Source organism: Nothoprocta perdicaria, unplaced genomic scaffold (assembly GCF_003342845.1).
Source record: "Nothoprocta perdicaria isolate Ctin4 unplaced genomic scaffold, notPer1 scaffold_72, whole genome shotgun sequence".
In the NCBI taxonomy this organism is placed as follows: Eukaryota; Metazoa; Chordata; class Aves; order Tinamiformes; family Tinamidae; genus Nothoprocta; species Nothoprocta perdicaria.
This window is the reverse complement of record NW_020455999.1, coordinates 990,911-1,009,159: the sequence shown is the minus strand read 5'-3', so window position 1 is coordinate 1,009,159 and position 18,249 is coordinate 990,911. Positions and strand designations below refer to the sequence as shown.

The following is an 18,249-nucleotide window of genomic DNA, read 5'->3' as shown; positions in this document are numbered from 1 at the left end:
AAACGCTGACGCAAGTTAATCACAATCAGAAAGACTGATGTCTTTTGTCTAAAACCTGTCTTTAGACTAAATTCACCTTTCCTTGACATATTACACCTTTTATTTACTAGCTATAGTACACTTCGCAATTTTGCGTACCTGTCGCCTGTTAAGTACCTGCAATTTTATGCAACTTTTAAATGATAGTTCCTTTTCCCAAGGAGAAAATAATGTTATTCTTCATCAGTTCCTTTCAATGCGACAAACGAGGATTCTTTTGCATTTTAAGTTCTATTACCGCCCCTTTTCTTAAACTCAAGCCTTACTTATTCTTTAAGCAGAGGTTTTGCCAGACAGTGCCTTTAAAATTTCATTCCCAGTTCCTTTCCAACAGTTCCCAATTAACACATGCATCATTTGCAAGGCCTGATTTCCAAAGTCCAGAAAATTTCAAGTTAACAGCAACCGCCACTCCATATATGAGGGTGGAGCATCTACATTTTGTGGAAAATAATTAAAAGCCGGCTGTGATTGATACCGTGGCCTCCTAAGCCCACTCAATTACTCCAGTGCAGCCCTGCAACCCCAGCCTCCGTTTCAAACATCCCCCGATTCTCACTTCTTGCTGTTCCACAGCCTCTGCTTTGATTCTGCTATGAATTACATTTTCTAGCGCTGCCTCAAACAGTAAATAACATTCATGGTATTTTTGCCCGAGTAAGCAGCTCTGGCTTGCAGCGTATCTGAAAAGCCCGGCTTCAAAGGAGCTGAGCAATGAAAACAATGTTTTCTTGAGCAGATAGTCCAAAAAGGGCAGATGAGAGACAGCTGAAATGCATCTCGGCGAGCAAGCCAGGCAAATAAGGAGCTGTGCTTTGCATAAGTAATTTCCTGACCAGGCGCACTGGATGGCAAAACTACTCACAAACCCGTTAAGCACAGAGTTTGCCGAATCTCGTCCTTTTTGGCAGAAGAATCACCGCTTGTGTTTATGACAAATGAGCTTTACGCTGAAGCCAGGTGTGGATACTTTAGGTCTTAACTGGCCATGTACAGGGATTTACAAGTTCATAAATTTTATAGCTGGGGAGGATTAACTATGCTAGGACATAAATTTAAGATTTTTTTTTTTTTTAACCTCACCTAGTTTCCATCAAACACAATGTAAAATATTGAAAATATTGAAAGGGCAATTTCATGATAAAAGCCAGTTAGGAAGGATGTCATCATGTGTCACGCACAGCTTGGCATGTGGACAAGGAACAAAACCTTCACCCTAAGGAAATATGAATACTTAACAAGTGAGAAAGATGGGACCAAGCAGAAGAAGGGGAAAAGCATCCAACAAACAAGGCTACTGTTTCATCCTGAACTTTGCAAGGAAGAAACAGCCCTAAATTTTAAAGGTAATTCCATTAGCCTCACCAATGTTCCTCATAATCAACATCTGAACGTTAATTAGGAGCACAGAGCCATGCAGCAGAGCTGTCCCTGTGCAATAAGCTGCAATGCTGCAGCAGCAAACCCTGCCTTTAGCTAGCATGCATAAATAAACAGAATTAATAACTATCCAAGTGTGGACGGGTGACTTGATCCGTTTCGATTAGATGCAGCTCAGCCTGGGGCCTTTGTGTTATTTAAAACGTGTTCATCATGTTTAATTAAAAACCTAATAAACTAGCGGTTCTTCTACTTCTGATTTGTATTTCTCTCTTTTGTGAGACCTATTGATTTTGGTGGTGCTCCTGATAAAGAGGCAGAAAAAAGCCACAAACTGAGTGAAGAGCCCAAAATGCAGGATCACGTCAGATGACTGTTCCATAAGCAACAGCCAGAGATGGACTGTTTCCTTCACCCTCCCCAATACACAAAGCATGTCAGAACTGAAATTTCATTAATTCATTTCATTAAATTAACCAAATGCAACTTTTGGAGATGGTGGTCATTTGATCGATTATTTATCTGGAAGGGAAGTGTGCACAAACCGTTGTTTTTTTGACCTAGAGCAAGAATAAGTGCAGAACTGTGCTGAACATCACTGAAATTATACATGTTTTCATTGCTGGAAAGCTGTTCTCAGAGATTTTATCCCAAAATGGTGGAAATTAGATAAGAACAATTATTCCTGTGAAAAAGTTCCACTGAATCCACACTATAAAACTGGGGGTCTTAAATTCAACCTACACTGAACAGAGTTAGAGACTCTAGCTCCCCATTTGGGATTTCTGGAAAGTAAAATATCCAAGTTTGGGTATCCTAAGGACAGGAGCTGGTGGTTTAGCTTTGCTGCAGCTGTACTTACTTCTTCAAAGACAGTGCTGGATATTCTAAAATCAAACTTGAGTGCCAAAATTCAATGATAACATGTGCTGTGTCACCGCCAATCTCAGGATTATTATTTTAAAATACAGTTCTAAGGGCTGGAGTTCTCCAAATAAGAGGAGAAATGCTCCCGGGCCTTTCCGTGGGCCAGCAGGCCCTCCAAAAATCTCATTTTAAACATTCAGATGGAGCTGTGAGATCACAGCCTAAGAAATGCTCGAGTTCTACATTTCTGTGTTTTAATAACAATATCTAAAACCCGATGTTTTGTACTTGCATGATTGTTTGACAGCTACAATAAGTGTCTGTACAAGAGAGTCACACAACCACAAGAAACAAAGCTACTTAATTACATTTCTCTTCCTTTAAAAGTCCTATAGCGCATATGTACGTTTGCCTTTTGCAATACGCATCTCTGCTTCCCCACCGACAAGCTGTAAACAAGCGTTTCAGAACACACTTTCAATGTCATTCCTGAAATATTCCCAACTGGAAAAGCTTCTGGGATTTCTGACAACGGGGCGATGCTGCAGCGTGTTTTCTAGGCCGCGCAAGCCTAGAAGGCGCCTAAACATGGCTTTACCCGGCCACTGCTCTATGCATCGGCACTGATGTTGTATGTTATACGATGCCATATTGAGCGGCACTGCAGGAGCTGGCCCCTTCTCCCCAATCCGTGCCGGGGACGGATGCTGCCAGGCAGAGCGGCAGCCTCTGGAGCTGCTGCTCGGGCTGCCGGGTCCCTGGAGCAGCTTCTTTGGCCACTTGCAGGAGGCATCAACCACCAGACTGTGGTTTGACACCCTACAAGGAAAGAGGGTTAAAAATAGCCACGGATGTAGGAACACTCAGGAGGCAACAAACCTCCATCTTCATATCTACAAGGGCCTTCCGTTTAATTCAATCACTGGTAAATTTTATCCTCTGTTTAATTCGATCTAAACCTCTGTAACCACATCCTCAGTAGGAAAAATAACATAACTTCTATCCTTTATTTTAATTAGTTCTCATCATGCTGCAGGCAGCTCTTTCTAGATAGCTTGGCCAGAGCCAACAGAAAGCTGTTTTAATTAAAAAAAAGGCCTTAATTTTTGGACGACACATAGTCCTCAGAAAAAAAATAAGCATCAACTGCGATGAATCTGAGTTATTCTTGCCGTGCTATGTCCTAAGCACTAGGAATGCTCCACAGAGCTGAGCTGGGCGCAGACCTGCTGTCGTGTGCACGACAAAACCAACCACTTCAACCAGCCAGCCCAAGTGTGGAAGGACAACGTCTCCCCATCAGCCCGACCCCCTTCTCGGCTAACGAGGCTGGAAGGTGGCCTGTTATCCACCTATTTAAACAAGCTGGAAAAGCTGAGTGAGTAGATATTCACCAGCCACGACAAGAGGCTAATTCTTTGTCCAGCAGAATCAGCGATGTGGTTTAAACTTGGGTCTTCCACTTCTGAGAAGTGTCTTTCTTCCAAGTGACCAGCCAGTCACAGGCTCCCTCTTGCCCATCACTTTCCATCACAAGAGGGGGACCCACTTAGGGTTTGCACCAAAATTCAGTAGGTTAGGCCAAGCTTTGGATTTGACACATCTGTGTAGTGGTTTCTTATCAAAACAGTTCATCACGGAGCTCCCCCAGAGCACCAGCACCCTACTCACGATGCACAAAGTCCCTCTCCATGTGGAGAACCAACAATGAGGAGAAACCTCTTTGCAAGCCCCGCAGTGCTCGGGAGCTGCTGTAATCTGGAGCTTTCTGCAAAATGCCAGACAAACACGCTCTCAAGTTCTGCAGGTGGGGCTTAGCTGTCTATAAATAAGAGCACAGTTTGATCTTTGGCTCTGCTGAGGCTGGAAGGCTGCCAAATACTTCTGGAAACTTGGATGGAACAGAGCAAGAACAAATATGATAAAACGCACTGAGACTGACAATGATTTATAGAGTTAATGATCATCATTCTGTACTCACAGAGCTTGCACTTTCGGAGTAATGTTTCACTTGCCAATAAACTTGGCTTTTCTGTAATCATAAAGCTCCATTCTCTATCATTTAACATGGGCTGCTGACCAACCCCCTGAGCTGCAGCAGCAGCTCTGCCACTCTCACAGTGCAGCTTATGGAGAAAACAAGGAGAGCTGCAAAAATCTTCCACAAAGACCAGTTGCCACTGTACAATTAACCTCTTCAGCGAAACATCATCAACTATTTTAAGGAAAGAATGGATGCCGAAAAAGAAAAAAAACAAACCCAGCAGACATACAAACACGCTAAGGAGGGAACGCAGCCCTTCCAAGATGTTTGTTCCCACATTTAGTGCTCTAAACAAAATGCCCTTTTATTGTAAACCTTGTTAAGAAACTGTGTTCTAGGCTTTTTACTCATCCTCGCCTTCCTGTGCTATGTTAGCACATGATCCTCTCTCCCTCCATGACTTCAGGCAGTCTCCTTCCCACAAAGGTTCTTTGTTGGATTATAGAATAAGCCTCCTTTAATACAGGTTTATATGGCCTAGCCTAACCTAGCGCTTGCAAAAACTAGGTTTATGTAAAGAGAAAGGAAGCACACACGATCACTGGAAAACTCCCCAAAGGACTTTCAAAGCAACAGGAAAAAAAAAAAAAAAAAAAAAAAAAAAAAAAAAAAGAGAGAGAGAGAGAAAAATGCTGGAAGACCTGGAAAATTTTAATGATTATTACTCTGTTCTGCTTTACCGCACCAAGGCCAGCTTAAGCAGCAGTTGAACAAGGCTACAAGATTTATTTTTAATTAACTTACTAACTTGTAAGTTAATTCAAAAAAATACTTTGTCCTGTCTCACTTTTATTGTGAATGAAGCCTTTCATGATATGAGAAGACTTGTCATTCAGATACGTGGTAGGTAAATACGACAAGCTGTATTTCTATCTCCATTTATTCCAAAGTGGAATCCAGGAGGGATAAAGCTTTTCAGATTGTACAATGCAGAAACTGTAAGATGGCTGAGGCTCCTCAGTAATGCATATTTTATCATAGCCAAATTCCAATCCTCTGATTTGCTATTTTAGGGCACACTGTTGCCTAACTATTGAGCTAGGAAATACAACATTTATTCTATTTTCACAAAACCAGACAAACTCAGTCAGCTTACTCAAGAGGCACTGTCTTCTCGCCTGTTATTTCTCACGTAAGTCAATTTTGTTAAGAAGCACAATTAACGTCAGCACGGATGAAAACATTAAATGCTTTTAGGATGTGATCGAGATGAAGCTGCTCGGCATTTCTCTTCTCCTGGCTACTAAAATTACACTAATGTCTCACTTTTTGTAGTCAAGTACCTGTGTGCTAACTTAACCTGCGAGGTCTGAGGAGCCAAGGGCTGCGCAGCCCTGCTTGGGTTCAAACTGCTGCCAGAAACCCCAAGTTCTGCATCGGATCCAAACGCTGCTATTTCATTCAAAAAATCTCTATTTACAAGAAATCAGCAGTATATTCTGTATGCAGAACAAGAGTTCACTAACTCAGAGTCAGACAAAAATCTACCCTGTGGAGCAAATAAGGATTCCATAAAAATGATCTTCTAGGGAAAAAGAAGAAGAAAGGAAAAGAAAAGGCAGGCGGAAGCCACTCTGAGGCTCACGGGAATAATTAGTTTTCCTACCACTTCATCTTCAGTCCAACACTTCTCAATCAGCTTGGGCACAGGTTTCTTCACCAGCCGCTGCAGGGCCTTTCCAGCATCGTAGTTACTTTCATGTAGCTGAAAAATAAAGCAGACAAATACATCATTTGATGGAAATGGCAGTGATCTGATATCAAAGGAAAAAAAACAATAAAAGGGACCAAAGGAGATGTTCTACATCTAATTATTTTTACTGTTGATATATCAAGTGAAATTTAAACAACCTGAAGGGTAATTTCAGTTTTATTAGTAGAAGAGGCAGCATTAAAAAACACACACACTTTCTTCTTCCTTCCTGAATTTCTCCCAGAAGACATCTGAAGTCATAAAGCACTGGAGACTTTGTGGTTAATTTAAAAAATATATTTTTTCCACACATTAGAAACTGCAAGTAATTTTTTAAAAGTTCCAACATGACATATTTTTCAAAAGGTGTTTATTTTATGCAGCAATGTCTTACTCCCTTTAATATAATCGAGAGGAAGAACTAATAATTGGGAGCGAGGGATTGTGAGCTATGGGATGTGAAGCCTCCCCATCCACCAGGTTCTGATTAATTGCTTTGCAAAGATGCACAAGTTGTTGGAAAACAAGTGTGGAGAAGGAAAATAAAACCTCCAGAAATAGCTGCAGGAGTTCATAAAAGCAACTAGGGATGTCTAATTTGGCATCACTGCTTCAGCTGCTCATGTTCTATTATGTACCTTACTTTTTTACCATAAAAGCGGGTGTCTATATGATCAAAAGTTCTCTGAAGCAGACATTTAAATCAGGGTGAGGTTTAAACGCAATCAAGAGTGGGAAAAAAAAACTTATTTAACAATGAATCCATGAGAAATCCTAGTGCTTAGCTCTTGACAGAAAACATTGAGCAAACTATAGATTTATTAGCTGTTTAAGTAGAGTGGAATTTTTAGATGAGAAGGACTAATCAGGAACTTACCTGGTGTCTTCTGAAAGCTACCAAAAATAAAGGCCATTGCTGGGGTGAAAATAAGCTAAGTATCTTCCCACATCCGGAAGAGAAAATTGATCTGCATGGAAGTGTCTCCATATGCCCAAGCATCAGGTTTTCTAACCAAGGACTATAAAACACAGCAAAACTCCCAAGCTACTGGCTAACACCACGAGCTTCATAGGTGCTGGGCATTTTATTTAGACAAATGCAGATGACCAGAACAAGCTTCCTCACATCGATCCTATCGTGATTGCCCTTCCACACCACAGAACCTTTGCAGGGCTCGCGAGACCCTTCTCCTCGGTGCCAGACCCACTTCTGATGGTCCTCAGAGAGCAGCCCAACTGCTGCTACAGCCCTTGAACTCCTCCCAAGATGGATGAACTGGACAGGGACCAAGAGAGAATTACAGAATAGGGACAACACACTAACTACTCTGCACTATTAACACATAAGTTATAACAAACTCTGGTTACAGGAGAAAACCTTCATTTTTCTTGTGTCAACTCAATTTTTAGAACAGAATTCCGCTTCAAATTAAATTAGCATGAGATGACTTTCCTTCTGCTGCTCACTTCAGCTATTTATAACTTTCCACCCATTCCTAAATACCAACTCCGTCCATTTGACAATGGCTGGATCCCTCTACCCTGGGGCCACCTCCTAACAATACTGTCTTGTCCCTGAATTCCTCCTTTTGTCTGGTCACATCATGTCTCCTCTCCGAGGGAGAGCCTTCTGGGCCAGGAGAACTTGGATTTGTCCTGCATTCTTCCAGCATCCAGGAAGCAAAAACTGGAGACTCTCCAGAACTCCAAGGAAATTATTCAGATTTATTTCTGCTAGCTCTGGGTCTGTCATTTCTATTAGAACACTAAGAAATCTGAATCAAGGTAGAAGGTAACATATTTTAAATATACTTATATATAAAAATGTATAATTTTCATATTTATAACCATTGTGTATATTAAAATATAGCTTCTTAAATCCCAAGGAACAGGGGTCTATCATCCCAGGGCACTTGATGAAATGCTGGTCTTTGGGTACCACATCTCACAGCGCTCAGTTTTCCCATCCATTTTATTAGTGCCTTGGCTTTCTGGTCATGGATGCCGTAGGAGGAGCCGGGACAGTCCATAAAGCTAATTCATCTGTAGTGCAAAGTACCTGGAAATTAATTTTTCTTTAGTAATGTCCTCATACATAAACCACAATGTTTTAAAAATAATGGCTGATTTATTCCATTTGCCAGCCAACTTTCCGCTCTATGTAATTGGAAGCCTCCGTGATAACAGCTAAAGAGCTAAGTCTCCAGAAAAAAAGAAAAGGTACTAAATGCATCTAAACACCTAAAACAGACAGTCTGAGGTCCAAAGTAGTCATACAAATCATAAATCCTATGAAATAAGGATAAGTCATAAATCATATCCTTATACTAATTCTCATATCATCAGCTCAAGATCTAATGAAGGTGCTCTCCCATCTTCACTCAGTTACTGGGGCATTTAAAATTTATTTATACTTAAAGGACATCTGTTAAGAAGAGCAAAATGCCACTGAAAATAAAAACTTGTTGCTGAGTAAAGCCCTCCAAACACTAGAGAGGAGTTTTTAGAATTGGCTGCTATGGTTTAGAATAAAGCAGCTGCCTGAACTTTACTTCTTCCGTACTGGCAGCTAAAGTACGGATCCTGTAAGGGATGTTACTGCAATGAAATACGAGCTTGGTAACATAATGTGAAAAAAAGGGCAGAAAATTAAGTCGGAATCCCGTTCTGCTCATTTTTGGCTGTCTACATGGCACATACAGGAAGGTTATTAAATACAGTCCATGTGACAACTACAACAGTGGCCTGCACCTTCCCGGAATAATCACGGAAAACAAGGCCTCAGCTTCCCAAATGATTTCCAGCCTTCCTGCTGCCCCTTCTCCAGCTCTGATCCCTGCAAGCTGCTGCTGATGGATGCATTAACGCGCCCGGGCCATGGGGAGCACCCCACACTGCTGGAAGGCAGCGAGATGCATCACCCGGCATCGCTCAGCAGCGGCCACCGCTTTCAAGTGCGGCTCCACAGGTAAAAACATCCTCGTGTACAACAGGGTGCTGGCTTGGAAATCTGCCTCTGCTGCCCACAGCAGTGTCAGCTCCCACGACGGAGCCTCCGTGCAGATGAAATGAAGCTTTAGGGCCATCCTTCATAAGCCATGAGCTAAATGGAAAGACAAGGAGGGCAGTCGCGCTGTGCCAGGGCTTGTGGCCAACATTCAAACACCACTACTAACTTTAAAATCAGTTTTATCCCCTTTTGCAAGCTTTCTGTGCTATGCAATGCCTACTTAAAGGCACAAAAAACGAAGTTGCCTTTTCTAGCAGGGCTGCATTATTTTTTGCCTTGTTTTTACTCTGGGGAGAGACGCATCTGAAAACAGAAAGGGCTATTTGCTTTGCCAGCTCACCTAGCGAGTGCTCTCTGTGCACGGTACATTTTCATTTAAGAAACTGCATGTCCAGTGGAACGTTGCTTCTGTTTGGTCTCCCTTCTGTTCTCTCCCAAAACACACAGTGAGGCCCAAGCCTCTTGGTAGCTTGGAGAGAACCTTTATTTTGCCTCAAGAACAACCCGTGTTTTTTTCCCTGGTAACCCTAGTGTGCAAACGGTTGGATCCATAAATCCTCAGACAGGCTCTGGAAGAGCAGGCTGCACCAAGAGGCAACTGCACTGGTTCCCGATGCGCAGAGCAGCCAGCAGGACTGCCCCAAATCGCCAACAGAAAAGCCCAGCATTAACTCCTGACCAACCAACTACATTAAGAACAACCACAAAACCCAATGGCATAAAAGTGAACGAAGGACCATGTAAAAAAAAAAAAAAAAAAGTGAGACTGCAAGTCCTGAGACAAGTTTAGAGCCTCATGAATAAAAATTTGACTTTTCACAAGAAAAAAAATGCTTTGATTCCTTTCAGGAGTAGGAAAATGCAGCAAAAGAAAAAATATTATTTTGTGTAAGTGCCAGAGTTAAATTTATTTCCTTTAAGCTGGCTGATGGATCATTCTCTGCTTATTACTTTCAGTCATTTAATATATATAAGCACTCTATTGGCAAGCAACTTGAACATATAAATAACAGCTAATGATGACTGCCTGCGGTTTAATTAACTTCTGGTTGAACTTTTCAAGGTATTGCTATAAACACAGGATTACTACCCTGTCATCTAGAGAATCATTGTTCTTCCCATTAACCCTGCCATCCCAATTCTGAACTCTTCTGACAATACGGAGGCACAAAACTGCAACTAAAGCACTCAAGGCAAATGTACCCGAACAAAGAAAATATCACTCTGGCATCGCAGGTTTTTAAATTAAACAAAAATTCTTCATGTGCACATGTGTAGCAACCTCATTTATACTGCAATGGTCGTTAAAGAACCCTGGATTGAGGCGAGTGATTAGCACGAGGGCTGTGCAGCACCACGAGCTTCCAAGTTGCTGCTCCGGCTCCTCGGCTGCGCTGCCATTTTCTGCCTGCGTGATGCTGCAAATAAATCCTCCTCTTGGCATGGCTCAGCTGTCAGGCACCCCTGCTCCGTAATGAACCCATGAATTACATCCTGCAGCTCTGACATCTCTGGGCTCGCTCATCAAAATATTGTTCTTCAATTGTAATTTATAACTTAATTTAAATGTCCCTTTTACTGTGACCTTTTTGGGTCGGCATGGCATTGCATCTGGCAGCTTCTGCTTCAGCAAGGCATCCTTTTGCAATTACACTCATTATGATCTCCATTGAAAAGCCCATCTGAGCTAGGCTGCATCCCTACTACAATATTAAATAATTGCAGTCCATTAAGAGCACTGTTAGATTCCAGAGCCTTTTTGTCTAAGGAAAAATTGCTACTATACGGTGACAAAGCACTGCTGAAGTACTTTGCAATCTATGCAGAAAGGCCAATAAACACAGAAGGGAGTGTTCAGCCAGCATCAGCTTTCCTGGGGATGCAGACACATCCAGGATTTCTGATTCTAACGCCAGAACTCGGGAATTCTGCAGCTCAAGCGCTGGCTCTTCCCCTGAGCTATGACTGGCCGTGAACAAATGCTGTCACTAGTCAGGGGCTATAAACAGGGATATAAAGTCGACCCACCAAACATGCAGATTCTGCCAATACTGCAAGATCATTTTAAGCTTCAAGTAATACAAATGAACCAAAAGAATTTCTTTTCACCCCTGTCAACCAAGATACTTCATGGAATCACCAAGCAAGATGCCATTAGCCTGCTAACACACAGGAAATATTTACTAAACATCCCTATCTAAGTACTAGTTACTCTAACCTATGCAGGTGTAAGGTTATGGACCTTAATGAAGGATTTACTGACTCATCTTCCCCCCTCTCCACTATGTCTAATGTAGGTTAAGTTTCTATATAACTCTAATGACAATAAAACAATGTGGATGCTAACGATGCAGGTTAGGGAGAAGATGCTTTTAGTTGCACTGATTTTCAAGCCCTGGACTTGCCAAGGTCCAGCCCAGCACAGACTGCAGGGCCCGGAGCACAGTCTGCTGCAAACACAGCACAGTGTCACTGTGCTAGGGCGCAGGAACCTGCAGGAAAAAGCACCAGGCTTGCTGCAGCCTTTTGCGAAACACTCTGAAAACCAGATCCTTTGCATATTGCAAAAGCAACTGCAAGAAGTAGCAATGACGGTTGGGGCTTTGGCCCTTTTTATCTGCCTTTTTCGACAGTTCCTCTAGAAAGCTTTCTTAAATATTGAATTGTCTTATAACTAAAGCACAGGAAGTTTTCAAGGATAAGGACGAGTGGAAATACAAAGAGGCAGAACCATCTTCTGCACTAGAAGTGTCTTCATCTTCCAAGAAGCCCAGGCAGGAGCAATGGCCCCTGAAGTGCTAGGCCACTTCGTTTGAACCAGGAGAGTAGCTGTTAAGGAAGGCTCATACAAAAGGAAAACTAGTAATAAGAAGAAATGCTAGTGTGTATTTAAAGAGTTTTCATATGCTTTCAACTTTGTAGTTAATGAACAAGAAAATCTGGTCTAAGGGCAAGTTAAAACAGGGAATAATTTGTCCGGGTGACATCTTACTTAGAACTGAATTTCCATAAACTGATATTACCCTGTCAGATTTGCCACTCGTAATGACACATTCCCATGTAATAGTGAGTCAGGAGAAGGCAGAACAGTGCTATTAGTCAAGGAAAGTGCTGTTGTTTCCTCTTTCTTCCATATTGCAGCACGTGGGCTGAAGCAGGGGCATTTTCTGACTCCATAAGGATAAACAGTCGCTGGCTGTTGGATTCCCCAAGCAAAAATAATATGCTCATCAAAATGACAAGAACTCTGAGATTCACTCTTACGGACAGAGCTTGCAGACTGTCATTGCTCATTTCTCTTCCAGGGTCTGCTGCTTTATGTAACTGAGCCCCACGCTGTTGTATTAATGCTGGATATCCCCGTCGTGGGGCTCATGGCCTGGGATGGAGGCAGAGCTTCATGAGAAACCCCAGGCAGGCTGAGCTGCTTTTGGTACGGAGGGTAAAAAGGGTTTTGAACCAGATCTGATCTTAAATCAGAGTTCTGGAGGAGAAAAGGAAAGGAGTAGAAAGGGAGAGGAAACTTCCATATCAAAAGTTACCCCCCAAGCCTCATTCAACCACACTTGTCAGCAGCAACAGCTATGGTCAATTGGTTTACAGTCAATATTTCCCATGTTGAGATTTTTCCACAGATTGGCAGACACAGGAAACCAGTGCTCTACCACCAAGCAGGCAGCAACTTAGGCTTCTTTTAAGTGTTATTTTTCAAACATTTCTGTCCTCTGAAGTTACGGTTGTGGTATCAAACGCTTCTTTTGACAGGTCTAATCTGCAGAGCTTACCAGCTTTACCTCTTGTGACAGGCCTTCACCTTGCCAATTCTTCCTGCCTTTGTACACTTAAAATCTAAATATAACCTCCCAGCATCCTGGAAAGTTGCTCCCACTTCTGCCAAGGATGCAGCCCCGATTCCCGAGGGGTTCTAACATTATCCCTATGGAGCTAAGGCAGACGATAGCAGAGGAAGAGGCCCTTGCTCAGCCAGCCCCTCCACAGATGCTGGTCTGCCACAATCAGCTGGGTCCAGCGGCAGCCTCGGGTCCCACCGAATGCGGTACCCAGACGTGCAGCGGAGCACCTCGTTCAGCCAGTTCCGTGCAGCTCCATTTGGTTTATTATGGATGAAAAGCACATGCAGAGCGGGGAGGGATCCAAGGCAGCTGCAATATTCATCAGCCCACTACAGAGGTGGGGTTTTAAGAAGAAAGAGGTTTTCTCAGCCATCACTCCATAACTTGGCACTGAAGTTCTGCATTTCAGAATTTTTGTAACTTATAGGAGATGTATGTAAAGTTATGGCACCTTAGGTGATGGCTAGAGCCATGTTGTGATTCCAAAAATATGTTTTATCTGCTAAATATTTTATGGGCGCTATATGCCTTCAGTAGTTAAGAAATCAAGGCTGTTTTTCCATACAGTAGTTCCATATACTTACTGTATTGAGTGCATTAAGTGTAGTGTCATCACGGGAGGCTGCAACACAACCATCTTCTGTGGACCCTCCATCACACATGCCTGCAAAAGCTGCCATGCTCCTTTATAGTTTGAGGAGGAAAAAGGAAAACATAAAAACATGGGTTTAAATGCTTCAATTCGACTGATGTATGCTTGCAATACACAAGCAGCATCTTCCCACCATAAATCAAAGATAGCAGGGCCTCGCAATACCACCGATACAAGTAAAATGAAGCACCACACAACTGTTACCATTTATTATGCAAACTTGAGTCACTGAGTAAGTCATAATTCAGGCCTAAAAAGCAATCTGAGTGGGTTTTATCAATTAAAGAAATCCTCACGGCAGTAGTGACAAAACCTGGTCAGGATTAGGAGCGAGACGCTGCACGCATGAGGACGGCGGCGCTGGAAACAGCGCACCACTCATCACACTTAGGTTTCACCATGCTAGAAAACCTTCAGATATTTCCCACAATGCTCACTTTCCACAAAGCAGAAGTGATTATTTACTCCCAAAGTGCTGCGCCACCCACTAGCACAGCACTTGGTATTTCTTTGTCTGCTTAACCTACCAGGCATACCAGGAATCTCCATAAACCTCAGATACAAACTACAGCTCACTGAAGAGAAATATTTGGTCCTTGAAGGAATCCCATGCTTTCAGGGTTAATCTACTCACAGCAGTTACTGCCCTTTTTAGCCGAAACACCCTCAATATTTTTACCTTTGTGCTACTGGCTTTGTATTTTCAATAGCAAAGTACCAGCCAGTGGAGATGCTCTGTGGTGGCCTGACATCAAACCAGAGCATCCTTGTATCAAGCTGGCTGTGTCAGTTTGTCTTTGACATCTGTGTAAGAGTGGGGAAGAGCACGGAGGGGTGACCATTGCACGCAGGTGTCTGCCCCTTTTTCTACCAGGGCACTTTGAAGTCGCCTCTAATTACCTGGCTGCCCTGAGGTACATGAGCAAGTCACAGTCGTTGACTCCTGGCATCCACACAAGCTCCTCATGCTGCGTCACAGTGTCTCCGTCCGGGGAAGGGAACGGCTGCAGATCGGGCAGTTTAGCCTGGAAGAAAGGAACAGCAGGTAGGCACAAGCGTGGGGAAGGTTTCCATTGCCTGGGATTTTCCTCCCTGACGGAAAGGACCGGCCAACTGCTGGTGAAGGGATTTAAGCCACGTTTCTGAACTTTATGGGAAACTAGGAAGGCTCAGCCACCTGCTAAAGCCCTTCTGTATATACACACACCAAGCACAATCAGCTCCCTAGAAGTACCACAGCTTAGAATTAAACCATTTTAAATGGTTTAATGTAGTCCTGTATTATACAGAAATCAAAACTGGGGGCAGTTTACCCTCAGAGAGGCACGAACACAGCTGGCTCAGGAGCTGTGCTCCACTTCAATCCTTCAGTCAAAACCCACACGTTTACTTTACAAAGAAGCCCTCACTAAATTATTAAAACCCCAAAGTGAACCAAAGACATTTCCTGAAAGTGAGAGCACTCTGTGAAAGGAGCTCTGAGTTCAAACTCAGATGAGCATCAAATTGTATCTGGAGACTTAATTAGCATCTTTAGTCGCCTACTGCAGTGGGCTACGGTAGCTGAGAGCCTCTTCGGAAACAGTTTTTAAAAGCCCTGTAATTACCTCCCATACTTACAACACTAAACATATTTGAGAGGCAACATTTAGACATAACCAGTAATTACAAGTCATAGGTTCAGATGTCTTTCATGTCCTGCTCTTTAATCTGTACTTTCTCTCACTTCTTCCCTGGGAAAACGTGTGTGTCATTGAGCAACTCTTCTGAGGAAGGATAAGCAATATTCTCATCAAGGGATGAGAAATTTCATCAAGAACGAACCAAGCAGCAAGCTCCTCAAGATGAGATTTCTACAAGAGCTAAAGCACTCATCCTTCTGTACCCTAGGAACATGCTTAGGTCATTAACTTGTTAGAAGTTTACAAAGGAGAACATCTAGCAGAGACCACTAACCACTCTCCTCTTCATACGCCTGAGATGAAGCGTGATCCTAAAAACCATTTACCTTCCTTCTGTCCATAGCTGCTGTTACAAGGGGCAGTTTGAAGCATCCACATACTCAGGGTAGCAGCAAAATAGCCGTCTAGTCTGTAGGGCACCTTTAGTTCGAGGAAAGTCACTGCCATCCAACAGAACCCAAGAGCAGGATCTGCAGCGGTTGATTTTCTATCTGCTTCTATCCCTTGTGCTGAGCAAGGGGAGGGGAGGGAAGCAAATCCATACGCTGATTAAGGAGGCTCAGCAAAACTGCGGAAGAGGATATTGCCCTCCCTTCCACAGGCCAGATCAGACTACAAAGGGAAGTGGTCTCCAATCCTCCTGGCTCAGCCAAAACACAGGAACTGCCACATCTCTCAAGATTATACCCGATGTTAATTAACATGATGAGAACAGACCCTCTTAGCAAGGATATGTCAGGAATTTAGATGCTCAGCAGGTGACTGAAAGCACTACAGAAGTTTCAGATATTGAGCAATCCAAAGTTAAATGTAGTCTAATTTAGTGGTCCTTCTTTGTACCTACTTTTTTTCTCTCCATAAAAGTACTTGGTAATTATACCTTACAGCACAAGTGACTAATACCTGCCAAAATATTAGTTGAGAATCTGAGATGAAAGTTGCTTTGGAGGTACCATTTACACTATTTGTATTGTGACTAATAATCCAAGTTTAATTAGTGAAAACTTTTTTCCTTTAAATACAAAATATCCTCGAGGATGTTAGGCAAACTGTGCAAATGTTTATTATCCACAGTTCTCAAAGCCATCAAATCATAAAATTGAGGTTACCCCATCTTCAAAATCTAAACTTATCCTGTCTTCTGAAGGATCAGAAAGTAAAAAGAAAATCTACATTAAAAATTGCTGCAAAATACAATACAAATAAGATATTATAGGTATATAATTACTTCCACAGAGCAGCGACATAAAAGGTAATTTTATAGTGCTCCCAAATTACAGTGGCTCCCCAAGCTGCTCCACTTATAAACAGCACTTTCATTCTAAGACAATGATTGAATTAGTAAACACACAACGGTCCCAATGCCTCCTATGCTGAACTATCTTGGTTGCCCAAGCTCAATTTTACATGCAAAAATTAGAATAGAACATGCCCAAGGACAAGTGTAACACTGGTCAACCAGGACAGGCAACACCAGACAACCATTAAAGGGAAGGCAAATTTACAGCTCATCTTGTATTAATGACATCTATATTAAACAAACACACTTAAAAGCCCTGTATCCTCCCTTAAAACATACAAACATCTATGTGGGCCTTCAACAAATTGCGTAGTTTGAAAATGTGCCCTTTGGGTACAAAAATACAATAAAAATATCCCTTACCTGATGACTGGGTCCAACTCTGATTTCACCTTGGGTACTGTTTAACCTCCTAGCATGGGGAAAAGGGAAAAAAAAAGCAGCAAAGAATAAGAATTACAACATTTAGGATAATTCTGCATGATTCACCATTGTGTTTCTAATGCAAGTGGAAGAGAAGCAAGAATTCACTAAAAATATCTATCCCCAAGCATGACTTGTCCTCCCAGCACCAGGCAGCCGGGATCAGGACATGCATCTACCTTCTTTTTGCTCATTTAGATCCCATACACCACAGTTCAATGTTCTCATCAAAATCCTTTAAGTCTCTGCACTCCTCTGAACTGCTCTCTGCTTCAGTCGGCCAACTGGAAACCTGCCACGTGCACAGAGACACCCTCTAATACTTGACTTTTTAGAGCTATATTCTACTTGGTGTGCATTTCAACAGTTAATGAAACAACTGCAGTCAAGTGACTTTGGATATCGCATCCAAAAGCAGCTCTCTCTAATGATAAAAAGTTAAACGAATGCTTGCTGGGGCTATTCATTTGCTAAGACCTCAGAGAACATCACAGAAACATGGAAAATCTAAAAGCAAGAAAACATGCCCTGTAATGTTTGGTTAAAAAGAAGCAGAAGAAGATTTGATTGATCCGATTCACATTTAAGTGAGTCTCAACCCACTGGTGAGAAAGCGGGCACAAACTCAACATACTGCCTTGAATTAAGCAACAGCAACCTGGAATTAATTGTCCAAGTTGCTGTTGCAGAAATAGTGACATCTATTTACAAGCAAGTTGCTGCCTTGTAGGGTTTCTTACGATCTCTGTCAACACAGCAGGGTGATGAAGAGAAATCATTTCCTTTAACCTTAAAATCACAGAATCAAGCCTGTTAGTCCTGTGCTAAACCAGCAACAGGCAACTCAAACGCCACAGATACCACTAGAAATTGCAAGGGGATTACTGTGCTTGCTGGAGGTTTTCTGAGGTGGTCATTTGCACTTTTATGAGCATTTCCATTTCACATTTCAAAGTATGCTGCAAATATGTAATATATTAACCTTTATCTTGCTGTCAATTCTGAAAACGTTATGCATTGTTGTTGCATAAGGGGAGAAACTTCATCAATTGACACTGAAAGGACTTGATCCAGAGCAGGAGGACCTGCCAGACAGGAATAAAAACTGGTTCTGCAAAGACCCAATTCTTGTGTTCCAACATCTGAACAGTGTTGCCTTCCTAGGAAGCAGATATGTATTCAATAACATGCACCAGAAGTCTCCAAAAAGAATGAGAACATGTCAAAATGTTTCTCTCTCCTAATGGATACTTCTAAGATACGACCTGACACTATTCTCTTGTTTTCAAGTTACAGGGAAAATGA

General features: G+C 42.3%; 1 protein-coding gene across 1 annotated transcript in view; it reads right to left on the bottom strand.

Annotated features, from left to right (window-relative positions):
* Nucleotides 1-18,249, bottom strand: part of RERE (arginine-glutamic acid dipeptide repeats) — a 160,570-nt gene that overhangs the window by 48,356 nt on the left and 93,965 nt on the right. Inside the window, exons 7-10 of the mRNA XM_026050957.1 lie at nt 16,885-16,933; nt 14,440-14,564; nt 13,472-13,571; nt 5,937-6,035 (exon numbers count right to left, since the gene is read on the bottom strand). Of these exons, the coding sequence (XP_025906742.1) occupies nt 5,937-6,035; nt 13,472-13,571; nt 14,440-14,564; nt 16,885-16,933 (373 nt within the window). The remainder of the gene's footprint in view (nt 1-5,936; nt 6,036-13,471; nt 13,572-14,439; nt 14,565-16,884; nt 16,934-18,249) is intronic.